Source organism: Dipteris shenzhenensis, chromosome 9 (assembly GCF_047967505.1).
Source record: "Dipteris shenzhenensis isolate YYH24624 ecotype China chromosome 9, Dip_SZ_1.0, whole genome shotgun sequence".
Classification (NCBI taxonomy): domain Eukaryota; kingdom Viridiplantae; phylum Streptophyta; class Polypodiopsida; order Gleicheniales; family Dipteridaceae; genus Dipteris; species Dipteris shenzhenensis.
In genome coordinates, this window is record NC_141604.1 from 11,977,300 (window position 1) to 12,001,488 (window position 24,189).

The following is a 24,189-nucleotide window of genomic DNA, read 5'->3' on the forward strand; positions in this document are numbered from 1 at the left end:
AAAAGGGGCCACAAAAAATTATTGATTACTATTTCACTAAAAAAGGTCTTTGTTGAAGTATTGGTTGATAGATCTTATTTCACGAGAAAAGGTCGTACTCCCTATGCTCTTCCTTTATTCAATTCCTCCCCGCTCCCCCTTTCTTCGACTCATCCCTACTCCCCCTTTATTTGACTCCTTCTTGCTCCCCCTTTGTTACACTCCCTCTTTCATCCACTCATTACTCTTCCATAATCGCTTCCTCCTTGCTCCCTATTTTTTACACTCCTGCTTTCGTTTCTTCCTACTTTCATCTACTCGTTGTGTTGAGACAAGGGGGGCCATTGCTAGAGAGAGAGGGGTGTCGAGCAGAAGGACGACAAGCTAAATGGAGCCTATTTTTTTAATAGTCTCGCTGGTGAGCATTAGGGCTATTGTTGGTGAGAAGTTGGGGATACTGCTAGTGGTGTAGAAGAAGTGGAGCCGAGTGGTTGCTGTTGTGTTGTTACCAACTGTGCTAGGGAGTGTACCTCAGGAGTATCAACCAAAGTTGTGTTCTTAGTGGAGATAGGGGGAGGACAAACTGTGGAGAGAGGTAGATGGTGAGGGTGGGGAGACAAAGAAATGGTGCTGAGGTGGATGGAGGAGAGGGATAAGGATGAGGAGAGGAGCAGGGGAGCCGGTGAAGGGGGCCCTTAATTTAATTTATTATTTTTTTTGGGGGGGGGGGGCTAACTTAGATTAACTACTACTCCAAACACTTGGCAACCTTGGTTATCAAGCATGTTCATTATATTTTATTCACTTGCCACCAACAACAAGCTTATAGTGTGCAGATGTGATCTCCAGTTCTAAAGCAAGCTGACGGTGAAGCTCTGGTGGTAGGGACAAGAGTCATCCAAGTGTGCTCGCAATAGCCTCAATCTCCCTTTCACCATTAGAAGGCAATCGAGGCCACTTGCCTTAAAGGCATTGGCGAACCAACATACAAAAATAATTTCATTTTCTTTCACAAAAAAAGAGAGATTAATTACATTAATCAAATTAGTAATCCCCTTAGAGTATTAATTAGTTAATAATCCCCTTAGAGAACTAATCAAGTTAATAATCCCTCTAGAGAGCTAATTAATCAAATTCTAAAAACTCGAGCCATTATGTCTCCCCCATGTATAGAAAATTGAGGCTAGCGCCCATCCCCAAGTGTAGGAAGGAGCGTAGTGTGAGGCGGAGATAGGTGGAGCTATGCAAAAAGGCCCCCAAAAGGGGGTGCCCAAAACCTTGGGCAACCAACTCCGCCGACCCAAGTTTTGATAGTAGGAATGGTCCCCACAATATCCAACATCAGCTTAAACCACATAGGCACTTTCACATGCTTTCCATTAATGTAGGACTTCGTGTGTAACCCATACACTGCCCATCCCTACTCTTGCTTGGGTGAGCATGGGGTAAGTGCCTTGATGAATTTCAAATTTTCTATATGTGGGGAGGAGTATTTAAAGATGCTCCTGCCAAAGATGAGGATCTATTGAGGATAGGATTAACACCTGTGAAGAAACGAGTCCAAAACATACGAGAGCATTCCCATGACTTCTAGCTTTCTTTGCTAGACTTCACGACTCATAGTCTGGAGGACAACGGGGGAACACGACGTTACTTCGCTCTTGAGAAAATCCGAGTGATTTTCATGCTCATGTGAGGCACTGGTGTTGCTCGCAGCGTGACGCTGGATGGAGCAATTTTCGATAGGCTGCAATTGCCCAAAAACTCTCCCTTCTGATCTTCACGGCGGCTAACTTCACCGAAATGGTTGATGTTAACGGGAGCTGAGATACATCTTTGCCATGCTGGAAAAATAGCTTCTAGGATGGCCCTGAGTGGTGGGAATGTCCTCTAAGGGCACAAACACAAATCTAAGGGGAAGAATTAAGCGAAGAATAGGGGGGCTATGATACCAAAAAATCCATTAGCCCATTAATCCATGGGGGAGGGTGAAGGGGGGGAAGGGCCGTGAGTGGTATGATTGGGGGAGCTATGAAAGCCATGTGCCAATGGTAACCAAAAAATCAGAGATCTTTCTAGATGCAGGTCCTAAGGTCGTTAAAAAGCCGTAGCATAGCTGATCACGATGTTGCCTCCGTCCTGCTTGATGATTCGCCCTCTGCCATAGCCACCTTTGCCATCTACTTTGCCATCCACCTTTGCCATCCTACCGCACTAGCCAACAATTGAGAGCTTGCTGGAGGGGCGAAGGAGAGGAGCTCAATTGAGAGCTTGCTGGAGGGGCAAAGGGGAGGAGCTCGATTGAGAGCTTGGTGGAGGGGAGGAGCTAGAAGTTACGAAGGGGGCGGGGGGGAAGGAGCTGGAAGTTATGAGGGGGGGGGGGGAGTTACGAAGGGGGAGGGGGGACGGGAGTTACTTTTGATGTAGAGGGCTATGGCTTCCGTTCTTGCGTAGGAGAAGGGACACTTGCGAGGAGGTAGGAGGCAATCGATACAGTGGAGAGGGGGTGAGTTAGGGGGGACGGGAGTTACTTTTGATGTAGAGGGCTATGGCTTCCGTTCTTGCGTAGGAGAAGGGACACTTGCGAGGAGGTAGGAGGCAATCGATACAGTGGAGAGGGGGTGAGTTGATGGTTGAGCGGGTGGCAATGGACATGGAGGTAAGCTTGCGAGGGGAGGTGGGAGGCGGAGGGGCGGCTGAGGTAGGGGCGTTTGATTTTTTTAAATAAAAAGAAAAAAAATCTACTAATAATTAAAAAAAAAATTGTGTGAGCCTCTATCACAACTTATGCTATCAAATGAAACATGTTCTTCGCAAAACTTTCCACATCTCTTATTTTAATCTAAATTTCAATGTGGGAATTGGTTGCTACATCACAATGCAAAAAGTCCCATGCAAAATCAATGGAGGGGTATAGATTTTCGGAATTTTTAGGAGCCACGAGGGTGATTAAATTAAGATTAAGGAAAAAATTAGCGAGATTAAATTTTGATTAATGTTCATCATCTTCACCTTTCATCATCTTCTTCACCTCCGCAGAAGCAAACTGTAGAGGAGCAGCAGCCATAGCCTCTGCTGCTTCGAGGTTTCATCCGCCATAGCCTCATTCCCTCACAGCTCTCCATCGATACCCGCATTGCCGCTTTTGAGCTCATATCCCTCCCAAAATGGCCGCAGCAACAGTACCTCTCGTAGCCTTAGCCCCCTCTTGCCTCCCCCTCCAATCCTCCTTCTCCGGCTCCCCTCTTCGCTTCCCCCATGTCTCCCTCTCCCCCCAATTTCCCCCCTCTTCCCGCCCCCTTGTCGTCTCCGCAGCTGCCAAGAAGGCCGTCGTTGTTCTCAAGGGCTCCTCTACCGTCGAGGGCGTCGCTACGTTGCTCCAAGAAGACGACGGTACTTGCCTCTGAATCGCAGCGTTTTGTGTTGCCGCGTTAGTTGTGCAATCAATGCAAGCGGCTTTATCATGTCTAAGCGGGTCAACGTTTTGCTGTGCACAGGTCCTACAACTGTAAAAGTGAAGATTTCTGGTCTAACACCTGGCAAACACGGATTCCATCTTGTAAGCCTTGTCTAGTACTGCCCTTCGTACTCCACGGATGTTTAGAACTCCGAAAGGCTACGGGAAGCCGGGAATCAGCTCACAGAGTTTTTGGTTTTTGTACTGCAGCACGAGTTCGGAGACACCACAAATGGATGTATTTCAACAGGTTTGGTCTGTCTCTATTTTACTTGTTATTCTGGCATCTCGTTTCTAGCGGCCAGCAATCTTTGTCTTATTGATTCATTCGCAGGCCCTCATTTCAACCCCAAGGGATTGACGCATGGTGCTCCCGAGGACAAGGTTCGCCATGCTGGTGACCTCGGGAATATAATTGCTGGGGAGGATGGTAAGTGGATGCTTTCCTTCTTTGGTTGTTCGTTCCACGATAAGAGTATTAAAAAGATTTGAAATAATGCGTATGATCCTGAGATCTGATGAAGTATCCTCTGTTTTGTTTAACAGGGGTTGCGGAAGCCACTATCGTTGATACCCAAGTGAGTTTTTTAAACCGATGAAACTTATGTGCTTGCGGTGGGGGTTGATGCTTGAGGTTTGAGCTGGGTTGCCTTCGCTGACTCTGAATTATTTTGAATCGATCAGATCCCATTGGCGGGGCCAAATTCAGTTATTGGCAGGGCCCTTGTGGTTCACGAATTAGAGGATGATCTTGGAAAGGGTAAGAATGGTAGCAGTGATTTTTGTGAAGCAATCCATTTCCCACAAATTTTTTCCCCAATACCGAACCTATTTTAGGAGTAATCTCTCAACTGCATGTTTCTAAAATCCTGCTAGCTCGTCTTTTCCTGTAAAAAGTGAGTGAAATGATTAAGTGAAAATGTAGAACTTACGATGGAATGTTTCCTGCAGGCGGCCATGAACTAAGCCTCAGTACTGGTAATGCTGGTGGTCGGCTTGCTTGTGGTAAATTGTTAAAATCCCTCCTTTTTAATACTAGCTTTGTCTCTTCGCCTCCTTTTTGTCCTTGTGTTATTCTCATAGATCTTTGCTTTGCCTGCTTAGTACACTGCTCCTGTATTATGGACATGCTACACTTGTCCATCTTGGAATGCCGATATTTAGCTTATAGTTTCAGATCTTCTGCTGGATTTCAGGGGCTTTTTATGAGAACAAAGAAATCGCATATAGCTACTAGTTCAACAGTTTTTGGGAGAGCGTATTTTATGTATGCCCAATGGGATTGTGTGGATGACGGATGCTTTGTGTCTGCTCTTCATAGTTGACCCTTAAATGCACAAGGTCTGAATGTTTTAATATAGTGCTTGCCCAGTCATTATTAGGGGCTCGAAGTTGGGAAGCAATGCAAGGCAGATGCGAAAACACTATGATCAACGTGGGCAGTAAATCTATCCTTAGATTAGCATTGTTAGAACATGTGTGGCTAGGCAAAGAACGACATCCTTCCATATCATTTACCCCTTGTGTTAAGATCGTTCTATAGTCAGCCTAACCCAAACTTCAATTCTTCCACCTTTAAGCCTTTCATGCTAGTGAAGCCAGGATATTGGTGGTTTGAGAATCCAAAAGGAAATGAACTTTGGACAAATGGACGCTAAGTGGTATAGATTAGACCAAGTATCAAAGCTGTATCAAGGCTTTTGTCTTGTTTCTTTGTGGGGTGCACGATCTGTGCACAAGAGGGTATTTTTCTCATCTTAATAGAAAGATCATCCAACCTGTTACTTTCATGTCCTCGAATCTTGAGTTGTTGGCGGTGGATGTGGGGGCTGATGGCCCATTTCCTCCTCAGCTGCCCAACCAAATTTTATCCTTTGCCATTCAAGTGGATCGAAGGCTATACCATCTGTGTGATCTTGGCTTTGACTCGAGCTGCAATGACTCTCTTGTGCCTATGCTATAAAAGTTTGAGTAGGTCTGACGCATGTAAAGGTGGAATAGAATGGTCACCTCCCCAGTTGTAAGCCCCAGGACACGGGGGACCCAGTGGCAGTTTTGTTTTCTTTTTGCAATAAAAGGAACCTTCTGTTAATTCTTGAAAAACTTCATACAAAACAGCAGCTCTGAAGGTGCTGAGTGTGGAAAAAACCGAAAAAGGCTGTAAGAAGAAAAACCCAGCCTAGAAACCCAGCTCACTGCCTAGGGAATCTCTGGTACAGGGGCTAACAGCCAGGTGGGGGGACTATACAACCAGCAAATCCCTCGTGGAGTGAATATGTAAAAAACTCCTGCAGGCCAAGCTTGCAGAAACGTGCACACCTTGCAACAGTCGCCTTAGAGCCCGGCGTCCCACGCTCCTAGGTGGAGCGCAGGGTGTAGATGATATCTTGTCAGATGGTGACCAAGGTAGTCGAGGGTGGAACCAAGTGCTCACCCATCACTAGACTACAGCGAGCAACCCAAATGTTCCACGCGGTGACACTGGCTACCACCTCCCACACGCTATCCTTCGGAGGGGAGTGAGGATCCGAGCTAGCAGGAGGAAACGCCTCATAGAACTCTATCCTTTGAATGCTCTGACCCTGTATTCGGTAAGCTGGAGAGACCTTATCAATGTTGAACACGTGACTTCCCTCAGTCAACCAGGCTACCATCCCCTAGGTGTAGTCTCTCTGAAGGCTCTGCATGCGGGTCATAATCTTGAGGGCTTCCATCCAGATCCTCGTTGCTCTATGATAGCTCCAAAGACAGTGAGGGATCGTCTCCAGAACTCCAACAGAGCAGTAGTGACAATGCCCCTTCACCCACATTTACTCCGACCACGGGCCTATGGACAAAGCCTCCATGGGCGGCTAGCCAGAAGAAGTAGGATATCTTCCTCAGCCGCAAATTGAGCATAGGTGTGTCCAAAACCTAGACAGGACCTCCTGGGGCACCCTTTGGGCCACCCAATGCCTCTTCCTCGAAGAGGTCCATGTCGAAGAGTCCATTTGAAGCCTCCTGCAAATCCATGTGGTATAGGAAAAGAAGGGCACCTCATCCACCTGCTCCGTGTGGCCCGCCCTAGAAGGCCAAAACCATTGTCCCGAATCCCACTGGACCTCCCTCAGGGGCCTACCTTCCCAAAGCCAAAGGCGTCATCTAGGGACATCCTGCCCTAGAATACTGGGGGGATCAATGTGCCACTCCTTCCCCAATCGGCCCACAACTCTGATCATCTACCAATGAATCCCATTCAGACCCCCATCCATCTTTGGGTCTCTCAGTGGGTGCTTGAAGCAAGCCTCTGTGCCCTACACTGAAGAAATCAGGCTACTTGCTATCTCGGTGGATCATCATCCTCAAGGGGACCCCGGTCCGAGAAAACCGACCCAACCAACTACTATCCATCCACATGCGGAGTCCCTCCCACCAAGGCTTAGGGATGGCGAGGTCGACGATCTCTCTCCCTCATCTGTTGCCCTGCCCCTCGCATATGCACTATGGCTCCAAGCCTCGCCTTTGCCTCCATGGGTAATCTACTCCAATTGCTAAAGGAGCAAGTTGGACTGCTGTCCCATTGTGTCCATCCAATGCGAGTCTGCTGTTCGAGCATACGTCCATCTTGATTCTTGATTCCTGATCCCGGGTGCCAAATGAGGGGATGACACTCAAACTCCTCTCTGCAGCGGGGCTGAGCTTGGACGAGGCCACCTGCTAATCTTTGCTAGACCCTATGTAGGCTCCTCATCATGGGGGAACTGTTCCCCGTGATGGGGGCCTTTGAGAAGATCCATTTGTGTGATTGGTGCCCTTGCCCCCCGTGCATGGGGTGTTCCTAAGAAGTCCTCGTTGTAAGAGGAGCTTCCAGTGCTCTGCACTAGGGGTGAGGCTGCGCACAACCAACTTGCCCAAGATGGCTTTGCTTTGCATCTCCGGATCAATGATGCTCAAGTCCTCCAATGCTTGCGGCATGATCATCGTTTGCCAAGCAGATTGTGTGAAGAAATCGATGGATTTTGTCCAGTTGATCGGTGCACCCGAGGCCTCACAACAAATAGCCAAGGCTCGTGCTCCCGGGACTCTCTCCAAGCTCACAGTGGTGCCCTCTACATATAGGGTTGTGTCATCTACAAACTCAGAATCTAACAGCTCCTTTTGTTTGATTGGGAGCCTCAACCTCGTGAGGCCTGCCACTTGCGATCTCAAGTAGTAGCCCAGTGTCTCCGCCACAAAAAGGAAAAGAAAGGGAGCCAGGGGACAGCCCTTGTTGATCGAGCGAGAGAGAGAAAAGGCCTTGCCCGTGTGTCCACCGATAAGCATCTGTCTGCTCGTGTGTCAAGCAGGGTGGTCGGTCTCCATTGTTGGATGTCTGACCTATCTTCCCCTTTTGGGATCAAACAAATCCGTCCCCTGCTCAGGGACTGAGGAAGGGAACCCGCGTCAAAGATCTCATGGCAGGCTAAACGGAAAGGGGTGGAGATGATCTCCTAGAAGTTACTAAAGAAGGCCAAAGTCAAGCCATCTTTGCCAGGATATTTATGGGTTGGAAGGGCCTTGAGGGCTTCCTAGATCTCCTCATTCGTGAAAGGCTCCTCCAGTCTCCTGCACAACTCTCGCAAGACTACTGTCGGAAGATGGTCCCAAACTAACTCCCGGGCCACAAGACGAGTTGTAGTCACCCTTTCCGCTTGAAAGAGCTGACTATAGAAATCCGTGGTCAGCTCTAGAATCTCCTATGGATCAGTATGCAAAATGCCCTATGGATCCCGTAATCACTGTAGCTATGGAGACGAGGTCTTGTCCTAGTGCATGCTCTCGCTCTTGAAGAGCCCTCCTCCGTCTAAGGGCATGAGACAGCAATAGCAGCCAGAGTTAGTACCTTGTTAGGGCTGGACTTCATGGGTGGCAGATGTGATTCAGAGGAGCAACACACACGCACCCATTACCCACATGCAGATGCGATTTAGAGGAGCAACACACATGCACCCCCCCACACCCACCCACCCCCACTCCCACAAACACACCCTCACAAACACACGCACGCACGCACGAAGAGATAGAGGCAGACACAGATAGACACACATCCCGGATAGAATGGTAACAATAAGCGGACATGATTTGACTGCCGCAAAGTGTGATCAAGCCAAATTCTGCACGTAAAGTAATCATACTGTTGTGCATGTTAAAAATTTCAATGGTCAACTAGCTGAATCTCCTCATCTCCTCATCCTGCAGTAGGTCCCCTAGGATGCGGACCCCCTTTTGAGGAGGATCACGGCGGCTGCTCCAGGTGTAATATTGTTGGAGAGTGGTTTGACATCGTGGTACTTGCTAGAATCCTTGTAGAGCTGCGTCTATGTATTGCCTAGTCCTTGATATAGAAGCAATCCAGCCTCTCAAGCAATCCTTCATGTCGCCACTAGCCGAATGAGAAGAAAAGGTTGCCAGGGATCCTACTGAACTTTGGCTCTCTCCACGGGTCCTTGCCAGTGATCGTGAAGATGGATTGTTCCCTTGTGCTCTGCTCTGCTGTTGGCATCTTAGAGAAGGAGGCACCACCTTGCTTGTCCTCCCCAAACTTCAAGTTGTTGAAGTCTCCTCCAACAATCCAAGAGTCAACATATGGAAGACACTCTGTCAGCCTCCTCCAAAAGGTCGGACGGTGCTATCTGCATGCTGGGGCATACTCATTCAAGATCCCAATCTTGGACTCTCCCATCCTGACTCCCATCCAGATTGCTCGCATTGGGACAAGCTCACCCTGATCGTAGACCTCTGAGGTCACCGCCTTAGATCGAGAAACAAACCCCTCTGCTCCGTTCTACGGCAGGAGACCCTACCTCCGGGCCTCTACTCAAAAGAAGGTGGTGGCGCCGTCGGATGTCTGATGCTGAGAACATGTGCTCCTATACTAGAAGGAAGTCCACTTTCCTCTGCAACTACCGAAGGATCATGATCATGTGCAGTTGACTACGTGCACGGTCATGGAGCTCGTGCACATTTTAACTCACTTTTGTAAACTACTCGGTGCTTTCTATCAATTCAGACAACGGATTTTGCAGAGGCGTTTGAATGAGATGATTGCGAGTTGCCAAACACATATACTTGAACTTAAGAGTTAGCAATTAAGCTGGAATTAAGACTTATACAGCTTAAACACATAGTCACATCATTGGAAAATGCAATATGATTGAGGGGCCAAGACGGGCACCCCCTTGTATCCAGGCTCACTTTATTCTTGAAAATGGAGATACAAGACCAAGGTGCAATGCACCTTCCAAACTGTTGAACTCAGTGAAAACCTAGGACCTAGATACAAGACTCAAGAGCATATGTACAAGGTAGACAACAAAAAGGAGGACTCCAAGCTCAGGTTTCAACTCTTGGCTTGCCCAATCCACAAGGAGGAAGCCTGCAACAATCACCACTTACATCCAACATTAGAGACAAGCACTAGTTTCTAGAAAGATAGTAGAAACAACATGAAATAGTGCTGTAAATGAGATAAACTTGACAATACAGGCTCCCTTTGTGACTTGACCCTTTTGTAGATGAAGTCCTTGATGCCTCTGAGGCTACCTTGGGTGAGGAGAGTGTGGAAATGGGGCTGGAATGAGAACAGCTTAGAAAAACAGCCTGTAGGCTAGAGAGAGAAAGCTTTTATGGAGTGATAGCTGTAGAGAGAGAGTGCCAATGCTGATCTGAAAGGGAGGGGATGTAAGAGAGGAGCTGCTGCTGTTCCAGAGGTGCACAGAAAGGCAGATTTCTGCAAGGGAAATGGGCTGGAACAGTAGAGAGAGAAATTTTGCAGTAGAGAGAGAAAGACTGCAGCAGGAGAGAGAAAGGGGCTGTGGCTGCTCCAGGCTAGGAGAAGGAGAGAGGATGCTGCTGCTGTTCCAGAAGAGCTGAGAGGGGGCAGATTTCTGGAGAGGAGGGGCTGGAACTGTAGAGAGAGAATGTGCTGTTGTAGAGAGAGAAAGTGCTGCTGAGGTGAGAGAATGGCTTGGGGAGAAGCTGGCTGCACCCAAGGAGTTGGAGAGGTTTTGCTGCATCATCCAAAAGGAGGGAGAAGAAAAGTGACGAATTTTTCATGTGAGGAATGAAGGGGAGAGGCCTTCTTTTATAGGCTCAGCCCCCCCTCCCCCCCAAGCCTAGAGTGAAAGGTGGACACTTGTCCTAGATTTTTGGTGGGCTGCAGTCCCAAAGAGGACAACCCACAACCTGTCCCAAATCTACCAGATTTGGGGCCAAACACTTGGCCTGCATGCCCTGCCACTTGCCATGCATGCTGCCACATGTGTGGGACAGGTGGACTGACCTGCCAGCTCAGATTCCATGTGGCAGTCTGCCACGTGTCAGCTGCCGCGTGTCACTCCCAAAAACCCTAAAATTTCAAAGTTGTCAAAATTCAATTCTGATTGCACCCACGGGTTCCTAACAGCTTAGACTATCTATTGACGTACTCTAAGGTCATAATTGAGCCATATTGAGCTCATTTGTTTGTCGTCTTATCTTGTATCTCCATTACTCTTGGCATGCTGTCAGGCCCACACCCAAAGCTCAGAGAACATTCTCTTGAATGGTTCCTAGGTCGGTATGCAATCTGTGCATTTGATTGGTCCCATGTTTGGGTACTCAGGTGGGGTGTGGTTTCCAGATGTCCCTCTCAAAGAGAGGCCATCACTCTCGTGGGTCACTAATGCCCATAACCCCAAGCAAGGGGGTCCAGTCTCAAATGCTAGACCTAGTCCCCATTGTCCGTAACTGAACAGTAGGAAAACATTTCATTTCTTAATAAGCATACTATTGAAAAACAAAAAGAAATAGTACCAAGCAAGTGGATACATGTTGAAGCAGGATGACATTCCCTCCGTCTTTCATTCGGTTGTCCGCAACTGAAATGCTTCCTCATAAGCATCTAGGATTTCAGGACACTCCTGAAATGTAGCTCTGTCCACCCATTGGGCATCGGTGGATGGCAGCCCTGTGAACTTCAAAAGGTACATTTTGCGAGCCGTGCCTCGACGTCCCGTAGTGAAGTTATGCAAAATAATTTGCTCGGGGATCAACAAGATCTCAGTGTCCTCTACTTCATGTGCATCGTCCAGTGTGGGCTCTTGAGGTGGTTCCCCAATGAAGGGTTTCACCAAGCTTACGTGGAAGACATTGTGGATCTTTCAATGCTTTGGAATTCTCAATCGGACTGAGACATCATTTATTACCTGCAACACCTGAAAAGGACCATAATATTGAAAGGATAGCTTGAAGTAGATGCGCTTTTTGCCCACTTTGGTTTTTAACCGGGCTTTCTCAAATTTCAATAAGACCCATTGGCCTTCTTTCACTGCAAATGCCCTCCGTCTTTTATTTGCAGCTGCTCTTTGTTTCTCCTGTGCCTTTTGAATGGCTGCTCGAACCGTGGCATAAGCAGAGTCATAATCCTCCACGAATTGATCAACGGCAAAGATTTTCTCTTTTGTTTGCATGAGTAGAGTTGGTAAAGATCTACCATATAGAATTTCGAAAGGAGCTTTTCCAGTGGAGGAATGAATTGTGTTGTTATAAGCAAACTCCACAAGAGGAAGGAATTTCTCCCAAAAGGTTTGCTGGTCATGCACATAAAATTTCAGCAAATCCAAGAGTGTACTATTCGTAACTTTAGTTTGGCCATCCGTTTGAGGATTAAAAGCTGAGGAGAAACTTAGAAGAGTTCGAAGGTTCTCAAACAAAGCCTGCCAGAAGTTACTAGTGAACTTTGAGTCTCTATCTGATACTATAGACTTGGGTACTATAGACTTGGGCATGCGGTAGTGAACTTTGAGTCTCTATCTGATACTATAGACTTGGGCATGCGGTGGTGTCTAAAGATGTGTCTAATAAATAAATGGGCAGCTTCAGGTGCCTTGAGATTCTTTCTGCAAGGAATGAAGTGGGCTTGCTTGCTGAATCGATCTACTATCACCCAAATCATGTCATGATTTGGATTGGTTCTGGGAATTCCTGTAATGATGTCCATGGTGATGTGTTCCCATGGTCTCTCAGGATGGGTAGGGGCTGAAGTAAACCCTTGGGTTTTCCTCTCTCATACTTAGCTTTTTGACATGCGAGACAAGCTGAAATGTAGGCAGCAGTGTCCTTTTTCATGTTAGGCCAATAGAAAAATTTATCCATGGCTGAAAAAGTGGCCACAATACCCCTATGACCAGCATAGGGTGGGTTATGGCTTTCCTCCATCACTTTAGATCTAAGCTGCTTTGTGATACATAGTTTGTTCTCCACGAATAAATAGCCATCCCTGATGTGGTAGGCATGATGGGTGCCTCCATCTTTCAAATGTGCCCATGGCTGAGCAAAATCAGCATCTCCCTCATAGAATTCTTTGAGGGCTGTTAGCTCATCATGATAGGGAACTGAAATATGGTGAAGCCGTGGTCTACGAGAAAGGGCATCAGCTGCTACATTCTCTTTTCCAGGAGTATATTGTATCTGAAAATGAAATGATTGCAGAAAGGTAGACCATTTCATATGTCTCTCTCTGATCAGAGGTTGAGTTAGAAAATATTTAAGACTTTCATGATCAGTTTTTACAAGAAAATCTATCCCTAAAAGATAATGTTTCCAAAGTTTGAGAGCATGAATTACAGCTAAGAGTTCTTTTTGATAGATATCATAATGAAGTTCAGCATCTCTTAGCCGTCGGTTTTCAAAGGCCACAGCATGACCATCCTGGGTAAGAGAAGCCCCAAGGCAATCGCCACTGGCATCAGCTGCTACTAGGAATGGTTTCCTTAAGTCAGGAATGATAAGTATAGGAGCTGTAGTCAGGGCATGCTTTAGAGCATTAAAAGAGTCCTTTTCTTTTTGGATCCATTTGAACTTCAGATTTTTCTTAGTGAGATCATGTAGAGGAGCTGCAAGTTCAGCAAAATGCCAAATAAACCTTCGGTAATATGAGCATAGGCCTAGAAAAGACCTTACCTCATGGGCATTCTTCAAGTCAGGCCACTCTATAATTGTCTGTATCTTGGCTGGGTCCATACGGACACCTTCTCGTGAGATAATGTGACCAAGATAGTGAATCTCAGGAAGAAAGAACTCACTTTTCTTCTCATTGATGTGAAGAGCATTTTCAGCTAAGATTTGAAATACAATCTTTAGATGTTCCTTATGCTCTTCCTCATTCTTGCTGAAAATGAGGATGTCATCAAAGAAGATGGCAGTGAACTGTCTATAGTTCTTGAACAACCGTTCCATCAGTCGATTGAACGTGGCTGGGGCATTAGTGCCTCATCAAGTTCTTCTTGAAGCGCTTCCAGGTGTGGGCTTGCTGTCCAATGTTGACCATAGCTGCCCACCAGAGTGAAGCACGGTCTTGCATGTGCAGGACGGCAAACCGGATCTTCGCCTTGTCTTCGTACTTGTCCCCCTCAAAGAAATACTTGAGGTCTCGGATCCAGGCCAGCAAGACCTCGGGCTTGTCCTCTTCCTTGTACTTGGTAAATCTTGAAGAGCTTATCTCCAAGAGGTACCTTATGCTTTGCATACCTTCGTCTTTGTGGACTTCTCGAAGGAGATGGACTCCGATGACGCCGTCTACCTCGAGGAGGGGAAGAAGAGGATGATCTTTCCTCCTTGTTGGAGTAGGTGTTGTCCGCACGGCCTCTTCCTTGGGATTGGGGCCCTATGTCATGAGTTTCTGCTTGGCTGCTTTCCAGCACTTGAACCTGTTGAGCAATGTTTGCCAAGAGAGCACTCAACTCATGCAGGTTAGGAGGAGGGTCAGGTCCATTGGCTGCCATGATGACAAGATGACTCAATGAAGGAGAGACTCAACAAGAGAAAGCACAGAGTACAGGACCACTGCCTAAGCTTTGATACCAATGTAAACTACTCGGTGCTTTCTATCAATTCAGACAATGGATTTTGCAGAGGCGTTTGAATGAGATGATTGCGAGTTGCCAAACACATATACTTGAACTTAAGACTTTGCAATTAAGCTGGAATTAAGACTTATATAGCTTAAACACAAAGTCACATCATTGGAAAATGCAATATGATTGAGGGGCCAAGACGCCCCCCCCGTATCCAGGCTCACTTTATTCTTGAAAATGGAGATACAAGACCAAGGTGCAATGCACCTTCCAAACTGATGAACTCAGTGAAAACCTAGGATCTAGATACAAGACTCAAGAGCATATGTACAAGGTAGACAACAAAAAGGAGGACTCCAAGCTCAGGTTTCAACTCTTGGCTTGCCCAATCCACAAGGAGGAAGCCTGCAACAATCACCACTTACATCCAACATTAGAGACAAGCACTAGTTTCTAGAAAGATAGTAGAAACAACATGAAATAGTGCTGTAAATGAGATAAACTTGACAATACAGGCTCCCTTTGTGACTTGACCCTTTTGTAGATGAAGTCCTTGATGCCTCTGAGGCTACCTTGGGTGAGGAGAGTGTGGAAATGGGGCTGGAATGAGAACAGCTTAGAAAAACAGCCTGTAGGCTAGAGAGAGAAAGCTTTTATGGAGTGATAGCTGTAGAGAGAGAGTGCCAATGCTGATCTGAAAGGGAGGGGATGTAAGAGAGGAGCTGCTGCTGTTCCAGAGGTGCACAGAAAGGCAGATTTCTGCAAGGGAAATGGGCTGGAACAGTAGAGAGAGAAATTTTGCAGTAGAGAGAGAAAGACTGCAGCAGGAGAGAGAAAGGGGCTGTGGCTGCTCCAGGCTAGGAGAAGGAGAGAGGATGCTGCTGCTGTTCCAGAAGAGCTGAGAGGGGGCAGATTTCTGGAGAGGAGGGGCTGGAACTGTAGAGAGAGAATGTGCTGTTGTAGAGAGAGAAAGTGCTGCTGAGGTGAGAGAATGGCCTGGGGAGAAGCTGGCTGCACCCAAGGAGCTGGAGAGGTTCTGCTGCATCATCCAAAAGGAGGGAGAAGAAAAGTGACGAATTTCTCATGTGAGGAATGAAGGGGAGAGGCCTTCTTTTATAGGCTCAGCCCCCCCTCCCCCCCAAGCCTAGAGTGAAAGGTGGACACTTGTCCCAGATTTTTGGTGGGCTGCAGTCCCAAAGAGGACAGCCCACAACCTGTCCCAAATCTACCAGATTTGGGGCCACATGTGTGGGACAGGTGGACTGACCTGCCAGCTCAGATTCCATGTGGCAGTCTGCCACGTGTCAGCTGCCACGTGTCACTCCCAAAAACCCTAAAATTTCAAAGTTGTCAAAATTCAATTCTGATTGCACCCACGGGTTCCTAACAGCTTAGGCTATCTATTGACGTACTCTAAGGTCATAATTGAGCCATATTGAGCTCATTTGTTTGTTGTTTTATTTTGTATCTCCATTACTCTTGGCATGCTGCCAGGCCCACACCCAAAGCTCAGGGAACATTCTCTTGAATGGTCCCTAGGTCGGTATGCAATCTGTGCATTTGATTGGTCCCATGTTTGGGTACTCAGGTGGGGTGTGGTTTCCAGATGTCCCTCTCAAAGAGAGGCCATCACTCTTGTGGGTCACCAATGCCCATAACCCCAAGCAAGGGGATCCACCCTCAAATGCTAGACCTAGTCCCCATTGTCCGTAACTGAACAGTATAGGAAAACATTTCTTTTCTTAATAAGCATACTATTGAAAAACAAAAAGAAATAGTACCAAGCAAGTGGATACATGTTGAAGCAGGATGACAACTTTGGTCCAACTCATGAGGACGGGGAATCAAGAAACAAGGCTCTCCTGTGGGTGGGTGCTTGTTTCAGAAAAGCTGCCTTTTGTGATTTTGAGGGGGGTTTGGAGGGCGAGTAGTCCGTGTTTGTGTGTCGGCGAACCAGGGTGGACACCTGCTCTATGCCAATCTTCCGTGCCCATTGGAACATGAAGGAGAGGTCCACTCCGAATATCTGAGCTCACTTTTGGCGTGGCCAGTAGTGTGCTTGATCAATCCTTGTCTCAGGGGGCCTGCTGATATTGCAATAATTCTTTCTATCTTAAATGGTGCGTTGCCCTATCAACTAGATTAGATGCTGTTTGGGAGAGACTAAAATGAAATTGTTTAGACTTCACAAGCAGTTGCAGCTTGAATGAAGAGATTTTGGACTACTTTTTGATTAGCCTTCTCCTTTAGTGCTAGCCTTCATCATGGCCGAGTCTACCCTTCACCGGAGTGCCGACAAAAACTCAGTACGAAGACTTTGTATAAATGGATGTTCAAGTATGTGTGGGTGTGTGGATTTGTATGTGTGAGAGCGTATTTTTATACTATGGTCTACACCCACTGTTGGGCGCTGATGATGTCAGTGGTAGCTAGTCCCTACTATGCGTGATGGAGTTTATGGTTTTCAATCTTATGAGTGACTATTGTGAGATTGAAACTGCACTATGTTGTTTTTAGAGGATGAGTTTGGGAATGTTCATGGATTCATCTACGTATATAAAATCCCTGTCTCAGGGGGCAATATGATAACCCCTACTGTCAATCCAAAGATAGGCTTCTCCCTCGTGAAGCTCAACAGGAAATTCTCTTCAGCACCATGGGCGAGCCAAAGATCTAGTTCCTATGGGCCCATCCAATCTTCCATCATGCATGAGACACGATCCCCCATCATAACATCAAATACCGTTGGGGTCCACTTCTCCAACCTTGTGGAGGCAAATTGGAATTGCCAAACTAGATGCGTATGTGAGCCCACTGCGAAGATTGACCCCCTTTTCGGGGCTACAAGATCATGAGCGTCACCTCCAATGGTAGAGGGTAAGAGTCCGGGATCTCTAGGTTCAAGAGAAATCACTAATTTGTGGTTAATAATTATTATATATTCCAATTTAATGGTGTAACATGTTTTTGTTTTTATGAGAAAGAAAGAAAGTCTATTGACATCCACTGGAAACCAAAAGGTCTATGGGACAGCAAGAAACCTCTAGTACATCTGCTTTAGGAAGGGCACATGGCAGCTCCCAAGGAGTGCAAAAAGCAACCCCTATCATTTAGAGTCCCTACATGATATTCTGCAAGAGTAAACAGCCATACATTAGTTTAAGACTGAGAGTCTTTTGGTTTTGATTTAAACTCTTTGATTAGTGCTACGCCTTCATGGTAAACTACCCATTTTCCATCCTTTTTGGCAGCCCTGACTTTAGCTAATTCAGTTGCCTTAATCTTGAGTTGAGTTTGTGTAAGCTCCAATGCTATCCATACTTTGGTGCCCTTCAGCTTGTAAGATTGTCGAAGAAGCTTGATCCGCATATCTTTTGACTTCAGTGTAAGGATTGCATGATCTCTATAGTGCAAAATAGAAGCTGGCCTGGAGTTGTCATCATCTTGCTCATCATCATTCACCTATTCAATGTTGGGCAAGCTTGATTTGATCTTTGTCAATATTTCACTATATGTGTCCTCTTTGTACCAATCTTCTAGGAGCCCCCCTATTCTAATCTTCAGCGCATTATCACATCTAGCTTCGTGTTCTTTAATCTCTGCTTGAATATCAGATAGACTTGCTTTGTTGTCCACTTCTACAATCACTTCCTTCTTAGCAGTTTGTACTTCAGTGTGAACAAGATCTTTGACTGTAGAGACTAGCTGCAGGGTAGGTTGGGAATCCTTACAAGATTTTACAGCCTCATCAATTACTGCCTGCTTACTAGGTCCTTCCGGGATGTGAAGTTGGGCCTTTGCTTCTTTAGCTCCAATTGTAGCTCTCTCACTGCCTGCTGCAGATAAAAATCTGATCCTGTTGCCCGTGGATGGGTCGTTTTGAGCCTTCTTGTTGGTAATTCCGTACATATGGAGAGAGTGTCATGGCTGCAACTGTAGAGTACCGAGTCCTGATGGATGTTGAAGGAGTTGAGGGAGTTGAGGGGGACTTGGAGGAGAGGGTAGGCAAGTCCATAGTTGGTTGTATGATGAATCCCTTGGCTTAACCTAGCCCCCGGGTTGGATTGGAGGTTTAGCCCAACTCAGGGTTAGGGAGGACTAGGACTAGGTATGGACGAGAGGTATGGACAGATGGAGAGGTGTTGACGGGGGGAGGTACGGAGGTGGTACGGATGATGGAGGACAGAGGTACGGTTGTGGTATGGAGGTACAGATGGGAGAGGCTGTACGGACGGAGAGATTGAGGGGACGGAGAGGTTGTACGGTTGTGGTACAGGAGAGGCTGTACGGAGGTACGGTTGCGGTACGGGAGAGGTTGTATGGACGAGAGGTACGGGTGAGGCTGTATGGATGGAGGTACAGCTGTGTTACGGAGGTACGGATGAGAGAGAGAGAGAGAGAGAGAGAGAGAGAGAGAGAATCTCTATGTAATTATTTATATATTAATAATAAAGTATATTATATACAATGTTTTACGAGTTTCTAGGTAAAACCCCAAGCAAAATTTGGAAGTGTTTCTAAACGAAACCCGCGAAACCCGTTTTTGGAAACGTTTCTGGCAAAACTGCTAGGTCTCAAAAGGAGATCTAGGCTAATGGTAATTGATGTCTTTAGAGCTGAGCATTAGTCTGCTTCATAGTAGGTCAGGAGTTTCGAAACAGCAAGTTTCGAAATGAGTTTCGCAGTTTCGAAAATGTTTCGAAATGAGTTTTGCAGTTTCGAAAATGTTTCTGCACAAACCCGAAAGGTCTGTAAAAATGTTTCGTGCATAATAGGGTATTTAAATATATTCAAAACATTCTAGATTATTACCGCCAGAGCTCCAATACTTGAAGAAAACTCATGAAACATAGTTCATAGACATTGGATATGTCACTGAGCAGCGAGAACTTAGAAGTTACAACTTGAAATGTCATTCTTAAAATATCTTACTAATTCTGAAAATTAAAAACACATCATTGTACATTCAAGTGTCAATGGTGACATGGTTCAATTTTCAAAGCTGCAATGATGCTAATACTAAATAGGTACTCTGGTGTTGTTCGAAAAGAAAAAAAAAGAGTACATAGCAAAAGATGAAAGTACTTAAGTAGTCAAGAGTCAAAACTCAAAATATGAAAGTACTACTAACTAGAGTAGCAAAGCTCATGACTCATCCTCCATATCCTCAACATCCTCCTCATCCTCGCTCTCGCTAGCAACGAATGACTTCTCAAATGTGTCATCATTTGTTGGAGGTGGTGCAACACTGCTACTTGTATTTGCTAGAGGTGGTCCAGCATTGGTACGAGCCCTCTTAGAAGATCGTGTCGCATGAAATGGAGCTGATCTCCTCATATAGCATGGAGTAAATGTCTCTCCTCCTCTCGAATATTTGGAACGTCCTTGGTTTTGTTGATGTGAATTCTATCTGGAATGACTTGTTGTGGCTGAATGGGATTCCCCTTTTGCTCCAGCAATCTCAAATTGCAATGACAAAAAATAAGTCTCTCCAACTGTGCAGTGGAGAGCCTATTTCTATTTTTTGTGTGAAAGAGAGTCCAAGTACTCCAATTTCTCTCACACGGGCCAGAACTACAATCCTGCGACAAAGCCTTTGTGGCAATGTGTCTCTGCAATTTACAAAGAAGTGCAAATATTCAATGAAAGAGACATAGAAAGAGTACAGTACAAACAACGAAATATGTTACCAAAAGAGATAACAACCCTACCAATTCTAGGGTAGAAATGCCATACTTCTCCCACTAAGAAACTGGCTGCAACTGTGTGTCACAAAGCAAAGGAGTCGGTTTTCCAAACATGGAGATACTATTGTGGAACATGAGACATTGATCGTCGAGCTTCTTCACAAGATTTACATTACCATCCACCAATGTAGTAATGTACTTTGTCAGACCCTCAAGCTCCACACACAAGGCCTGGCTCTCACTCCAAAGTGGATGCAATATATGTGCGACTGCGTGGATAGGCGTATGAAACTAATCCCAACGCGTGTTCCATATCTGCTTAATGTCTTGAACACAACATAAATGATAAGAGTTCAAAGGTTAAGGATGCAACACGAGCTTAGCAAGCATTGCAATTTGTGTAATGGAAAATAAATAAATATTATGCAGGCAGCAAGGCAAAATATGCTTGGTTCCTAGTTAGCGAAGAACCTTTTGGGCTCTAGAACAATGCAAGCATCCAAGGATTCTCCAATCTTGTCCATGAACTCATATAGAAGCTCAATGGTGCCACCCTCCATATTTGTGAGTCTCAAGACACTATGTAGAGGATTTAGGGCCTTCACCAAGGCCTCTACATCTTGCCACCAACTGTCTCGCAAAACTGCTCGAGAAAATGCAATAGACTTGGGTTCAAACATCATCCCAAGTACACCACTCACGACACACCACAGTGCGCGACAGGCCAAGTCGCACTCTTAGCAACCTCTCCAACACAATAAGCATGTATGAAAAGCGTGTGGTGGTGGGCTTAAGGAGCTCCAAATCACTATTTGCCCTGAACATGCTCAAAACATTTGGCCTCTAGTGACAAATTTCACCATGGTTGATGCTGTAGAGAAAAGACAGCTCACCCAACCAAGCTTCCCTATGTCTTCCATCAAGAGATCAAGGATGCGGGCTACACAAGGTGACCGAACAATCTTAGGAAACTCTTCCTCAAGCATGTGTCCCATAGACACACAATTGGAGCCATTATCTATAATGACCTGCACAACGTTTTCAGGTCCAATTTCAACGATAGCCTGGCGGATATGAGACCAAATAAATAGTCCTGTAACCATGGTGCTTGCCATGGATGCATCAATGGCACCAAGGAACATAGTGCCTTTGCATGACGACACGAGTATATTATATACACTTCTCCTCACATCTGACCAACCATCACACAACAAGGTGCATCCATACTTCTCCCAAGTGGCCTTTAATGGCTTCAGCTCCCTCTCCAAAGACTCCTTCTCCTTGCGAAGGTGTGACTTGCACAAGGTTGTATAAGAGAGACCATCCCACTCACAACTATGCGTGAGATGGCTCTTGTGGCACTTTTTCAAGTAGGCGTGCATGCAATGTTGAAAGACATCCCCCACTGGATGAATTGACTAGTCGCCTCCTTCATGGCAGCCTTTTGCATCCTTGCCTTCAAATGCCCTTGCTTATACATATGCAAACTAGTTCTTTTCGATCGAGGTGTTGAGCTAGAATCACCACTGACAACATCAACATCACAAGCATCTTCCTCCTTCAAGTCCTCTGCGATAGTGCGAGATCTCTTGGAAACTGCGTTACCCGCATCTTCTCGAATGGCTTTCCAATTTGGGAGATCCTTGATGGGGATTCCTGTTACCTTGGACTTCCAGCTTTTGAGTTGGTTGAAAACGTCTTCAGGCACTTGCTTATACAGATCAACACCAAAACCTGAGGTGTGAGAAAGAAAGAAAGAAAGAAACTTTATTAAAGTCTTCGAAAGACCGATGGATCTATGAGACTGTGAAAATCCTGATACAATGAGCTGTGGTAGTGGAGCTACTAAACGAGCATCCACACCAATGTAGAATGCAAAAAATGCAAAATGGCAGTATTAAGTCCTAAGTACACCATAGTCATGTCGATAGTCGACTATATATCAATCTCAGCATCGTCATCAACATCATCATAATCATAATCATCATCATCATCCTCATCAGCAACAGGACATTAGGATGGATGAGGCAGTGGAGGCAAGAGGTCGGCAATAGAGTGCTGTTGGCCCCTCGGAGGTGCAGTCTTGGTACGTCTCTTGGTCACAGCTTTGCGTCTAACTAGGGCGATTGTGACCCCCATCGGTCAGTCTTCGACTCTAAACAAGGAGGGGATGTCCCCAAGTGTGATCTGTGTGTCAACCCTCTGTCTCAGCTGTCGGGTCACAGTCATGTCGAGGTCTTGTCTCGTGGGGGTCTATGTGATCTGGCTGAAAGAACTCCGTGATAGAGCTTTGAGAGGTATCAGTCGAGGAAGAGGTCTGCTCCTGTCTCCGTGCTCGGGGTATCCTCTCGTGGTGTCTAAGCACCTCATGAATGAAACTAGCCAAGCACCGCTGGTCTAGGTAGGAGAGGAAGTGAGGAAGCGGGCCAAAATCTTGTAACTATCTTTGAAGAGGCAGTAGAAAAGTGTCACACAGTGTGCATATGAGCCTCTCCCTGGGTAACCTCTTTGCTCTGCCGCTCTCGATACGAAGTCTGTGTGAAGAGATCCGGAATTGCTCAAGAGAGATCCTCAGCGAGTGGGGTAGGTGAATCTGCGTGTATCCTGGTGGATCAATGAAACCCGCCGGTGTGATATGTAAGAAGTGATCTCTGTAGAAGCCCAGCTTCACTGGAAGATCACTCGGGCCCAACCAAGTCCGGAATGTGTGTAGCTGTAATAGATCCTCCCGGATAACCTGGTTGACCTCGTGTGATAGGAGGGGAGAGAATCGATCATCCATGCTGTACTGGAATGGAGGTAGTTTGTCCATGTGGAGCCCTAGTCCCTCAAACCATCTCTCTGTGCATGCATACCAGCACCTCAATTCTCCCCCTGCTGCAAGTGCCATAGAAGAGGACAGTGCTATCCATGGTATCTTGCTACGCCCAGAGGTGTAATCCCCATACTCCTTGACTTGTACAGATATGTGATGACCTGAAACGCAACATCTAGTGGGCGTGAAATGTGCCTTCAGCCTGGTAGTTTTTGAAAGGCCACATAACTTGCACTTCCATTTTTGAGCACCTGAGCCACCATACTTGGCCTCAAAAGAAACATTATCCCATAGCGAATCACGAGTCATCTTGCTGCCTGCAAAATCATCCAAAAAAAGAAAAACCCTCAGCCTTACATTGCACTGCAAGAAGCCTTAGCTTGCGCCCTGCTGCTGCATGCAGCACTATGCTGAAAGCCTTAGCCTTAGAAGAGTCTGATCACTCTTATGCATGCAGCATATGACTACACTGTTTGCAGCTACAAAATAACTGCAGAAGCAGATCCTTCCAAGTCACAAAACACCACAATTTGAGTATCCTGCAAACAGGAAGATTCATGCACGTTACGAACTTACTTGAGACCTTGGACCTGATAGATAGAGCTGGAACACCAACGAATTCTTGGTCCTTCAGAAGTAAATCTCTTAATAATACTTCTTTCTCACCTAGGTTAGGTACATACATACAGTAGTCATTGTGGGATGTAACAGAAGTTTGTGTGCATGAGCCCACAATGGCCTATGCAGTAACCCTTGAATGGAGTATTTTGAGGAGTGAAGAGACCAGCCTTTTATAATGCTAAGCAAGGGTCATATATGCTCTTGACCTGGTCTGCTGTTCATTGGCTAGGATAAGGCTGACTTGAGGGTCAGGGTGGGCCCATATGGCTGCTGGTGGGTTTTGCTCTAAGGCTCAGCGGCAGCTGATCTAGAGTCACTTTGGCCTTCTGTTCTCCAGATGTAGGCTTAGCGTAGCAGTCCATGAGATGACTGGTCGTCGTAATAACTGTACTGGCAAAATTGCTTCAAAATATGCATTAATTTGGTGCCTTTTTTTGAATGCTAATGTTCTCCTAATCTTTGGATACAGGCATTGTTGGATTATCGCCACAGTAGTATAATCATTGGATTCAACTTTGGCTGGGTATGAGTCGGGGAAGCTTCATCAACTTGAGTACCATTCCAATATTTTAAAGAGAGTACTAGCATTTACTATTTGATGCTTGCGGAGAATTGGACTTTCAAATATTGGTACTCTAATTAAGTTTGATGCTTGTCTCCACACTTGAGAGCTCTTTTATGTATCATTCTGTAATTTTACTTCTAATTTACTTGCTGATATTAACCTTGCTATATCTCATCTTGTCAATTGTCTCTAATTAAAATCCTACAGTTGCT

At 46.0% G+C, this 24,189-nt stretch overlaps 1 protein-coding gene and 1 pseudogene across 1 annotated transcript; one reads left to right on the forward strand and one right to left on the reverse strand.

The window, feature by feature from the left end:
• Nucleotides 1-2,987: 2,987 nt before the first annotated feature.
• Nucleotides 2,988-24,144, forward strand: CSD2 (copper/zinc superoxide dismutase 2). Its single transcript, XM_087378807.1, has 8 exons — nucleotides 2,988-3,372; nucleotides 3,477-3,538; nucleotides 3,647-3,686; nucleotides 3,771-3,866; nucleotides 3,983-4,014; nucleotides 4,121-4,196; nucleotides 4,388-4,441; nucleotides 23,882-24,144. The coding sequence occupies exons 1-8, from the start codon at nucleotides 3,147-3,149 to the stop codon at nucleotides 23,905-23,907; spliced, it is 612 nt and encodes a 203-aa protein (XP_087234933.1). The 5' UTR covers nucleotides 2,988-3,146; the 3' UTR covers nucleotides 23,908-24,144.
• On the reverse strand, nucleotides 20,432-21,118 carry LOC147898205 (uncharacterized; annotated as a pseudogene).
• Nucleotides 24,145-24,189: the final 45 nt, after the last annotated feature.

What these genes read in the sequence shown, in the direction of transcription:
- CSD2 (XM_087378807.1), top strand. Translation starts at nt 3,147, where the DNA reads ATGGCCGCAGCAACAGTACCTCTCGTAGCCTTAGCCCCCTCTTGCCTC. An exon ending in TATAATTGCTGGGGAGGATG is followed by an intron (nt 3,867 to 3,982) that starts GTAAGTGGATGC and finishes TTTGTTTAACAG; the next exon opens with GGGTTGCGGAAGCCACTATC. An exon ending in TGGTGGTCGGCTTGCTTGTG is followed by an intron (nt 4,442 to 23,881) that starts GTAAATTGTTAA and finishes CTTTGGATACAG; the next exon opens with GCATTGTTGGATTATCGCCA.